Source organism: Triticum aestivum, unplaced genomic scaffold (genome assembly GCF_018294505.1).
Source record: "Triticum aestivum cultivar Chinese Spring unplaced genomic scaffold, IWGSC CS RefSeq v2.1 scaffold55481, whole genome shotgun sequence".
Classification (NCBI taxonomy): Eukaryota; Viridiplantae; Streptophyta; class Magnoliopsida; order Poales; family Poaceae; genus Triticum; species Triticum aestivum.
Genome location: NW_025228074.1, coordinates 286,256 through 288,543, shown reverse-complemented (window position 1 = coordinate 288,543; position 2,288 = coordinate 286,256). Strand labels below are relative to the sequence as shown.

Sequence of the window (2,288 nt, the reverse complement as noted above, 5' to 3'; positions counted from 1 at the left end):
CTGTCTCACATAGACTAATGAACTGCTCCCTCCGTTCCTAAATATTTGTCTTTTTAGAGATTTCAAATGGACTACCACACACGGATGTATATAGACATATTTTAGAGTGTAGATTCACTCATTTTGCTCCGTATATAGTCACTTGTTGAAATCTCTAGAAAGACAAATATTTAGGAACAGAGGGAGTAATTCTTAGAATCAAAGCATACAGATGATCAAAAGGCTTTACATGAAAGTAGTTCTCACCTTAGATTTTTCCTGCAAATTCGTTTGTTCAATCTCCTTGGCATGAATTTTCTCCTCAAGTTTTTTTAAGAACTGAAAGAAAGAAACAAGCGCATGCTTAGTACTCCCTCCGTCCAAAAAAGCTTGTCTCAAGCTTGTATAAAACAGAAACAAACATGCAACTACTAATTAACACATGCCACTGTGGAAATTAGTTACCTCTTTGCGCTTCTCAGCACGCTCCTCCAATCGGAAACTAAAACCAGAGGCAGCAGCATTCTTGCGTTGAGTATTCGTGCTCCTGTAACACAACACCAAATGGCAGCATTCTGTATTAACACCATCGTACAAAATAACTGAGCAACAATTATGAACACAAAAAGGCTTTACGATGTAGTGGAGTGCACATCGTCCTCCATTTTCGCTGGAAATGACTGCCTGTAAGGTTTGGCAGTGTTCTCATTTGACCTGTGAAGGAATGCCAACCATTTGAGTGTAAGAAAGCAACAAGTTCAGATAAAAAAATGTTTTTATTTCATTGATCAATTAGTGTAACACTACAGTGGACTACCTTTGATTGTACGGTGCAGATAAAGCAATAACCGAAACCACAAAGTCAAATGCAAGAATGCCCAAGAATGTGGTTTGGTATTACGGACTTACTCTTGGACTTCAGAAGAAGTGTCGTTTGGAGTTGAGTCCACCGATTCAGGCTTCACAGGCTACGTCAAAGAAAATAGAAAACAAGTTCACTAAAATGCAACTAAAAACCTACAGACTTTCGACATCCAAGTAACTGACTAATTGAGATCAGCACCAACCATGGATTGATGAGCGGCAGGCATCTGAGCCAAATTCCCCTTCTTCTCCGTGCCCCGTCCTGCAATTCCACCCCAATTATGTACGTGAACCCAACAGCAACCGTCACAGGCTAACTTAGGACAAGCCCAAAACTAACCCGAGGACGCTGCAGTTCCATTTGGCACGGCACCCTTCCCCTCTGGCTTGGCTTGCTTTGCCAGGGAGGTCATAGCGCCACCCTTCCTGACGCCGGTGGTCCCTCTCGCCGGGAAGGAGGCGCTTTGCGACAGACCGGGCTTCTTCCCCCGCGGTGCCGCCGAAGCAGACACCACCTTGCCGTTCAGCACATTCCCCTTCTTCCTCCCGCTCGCGTCCGCAGATCCAACCTTCTGCGCACACCGACACACGCCATTAGCGGCAGCAATGTATTAGCATGCACCAAAGTATGCCACGGAGTAAACTGAGAACCAGAATTCCGCGAGCCCTGCACCTTGGTAGGCGCCCTGGCCGGCTCCTCGGTAGATGGCACCGCGGTTGCAGATCCGACCAGCGCATCCCCGTCAGCGAGATCCACGTGATCACCACCATCCACATCCACCGGCGCGGCCACGGCGACGTCCTCCTTGCGGGCCTTGACGACGATGTTTTCCTCCCCTCCAAGTCCATTCGCTGCCGCACCTTCCATCCCCGCGTATCAGATCCGAGCCGGGACACCACCGAGATCCGGCCAGGACCTCCCCGTATCACGGCCCCAGGATCCGCCCACAAGATGGTTTTGCGAGAGGAGGAGAGGGCAACCACCCAGCGCACACTGCTGTCGCTACGGGAGGCAGAGACGGGGCAGTAGTGTACAGGTCGTTGCAAAGGAGCGAGGGCAAAAAATAAATATCAAATCTTTTCTTTTCTGATAGTAAGGAGCGGGGGCGAGTTTTTTTTAGGTAACCACATGTTTCATTGATCATAAATACGATGAATACAATGCACGCACACGGAACCGATCAGAAGGGTCGAGAGCAAACATGTGCGCCCTGAAACTTGCAGAAAAAGAAAATACATTGGAATCATTAGTTAATTCTGCAATAGCCATGATGAGGACATCAATATCATTGTTACACGCACAACCCTGCTATTATACATACTAAATCAATTACTAGAACTCGTGCACGCTAATTAAATTACCAGGTACTTTCATTTCTTGATAATGATTCTAATATTCATAAGAATATGATGCTGCCTAAATTGAATGCATTTGTTTTGCTTAC

The 2,288-nt window shown here is 46.5% G+C and overlaps 1 protein-coding gene across 1 annotated transcript in view; it reads right to left on the bottom strand.

Moving 5' to 3' along the window:
* LOC123173009 (protein WVD2-like 4) overlaps positions 1 to 1,945 on the bottom strand; it is a 7,760-nt gene extending 5,815 nt beyond the window's left edge. Inside the window, exons 1-7 of the mRNA XM_044589878.1 lie at positions 1,517 to 1,945; positions 1,184 to 1,415; positions 1,047 to 1,105; positions 889 to 947; positions 616 to 693; positions 445 to 526; positions 247 to 318 (exon numbers count right to left, since the gene is read on the bottom strand). Coding sequence (XP_044445813.1) covers positions 247 to 318; positions 445 to 526; positions 616 to 693; positions 889 to 947; positions 1,047 to 1,105; positions 1,184 to 1,415; positions 1,517 to 1,711 — 777 coding nt within the window. The 5' untranslated portion in view covers positions 1,712 to 1,945. The remainder of the gene's footprint in view (positions 1 to 246; positions 319 to 444; positions 527 to 615; positions 694 to 888; positions 948 to 1,046; positions 1,106 to 1,183; positions 1,416 to 1,516) is intronic.
* Positions 1,946 to 2,288: the final 343 nt, after the last annotated feature.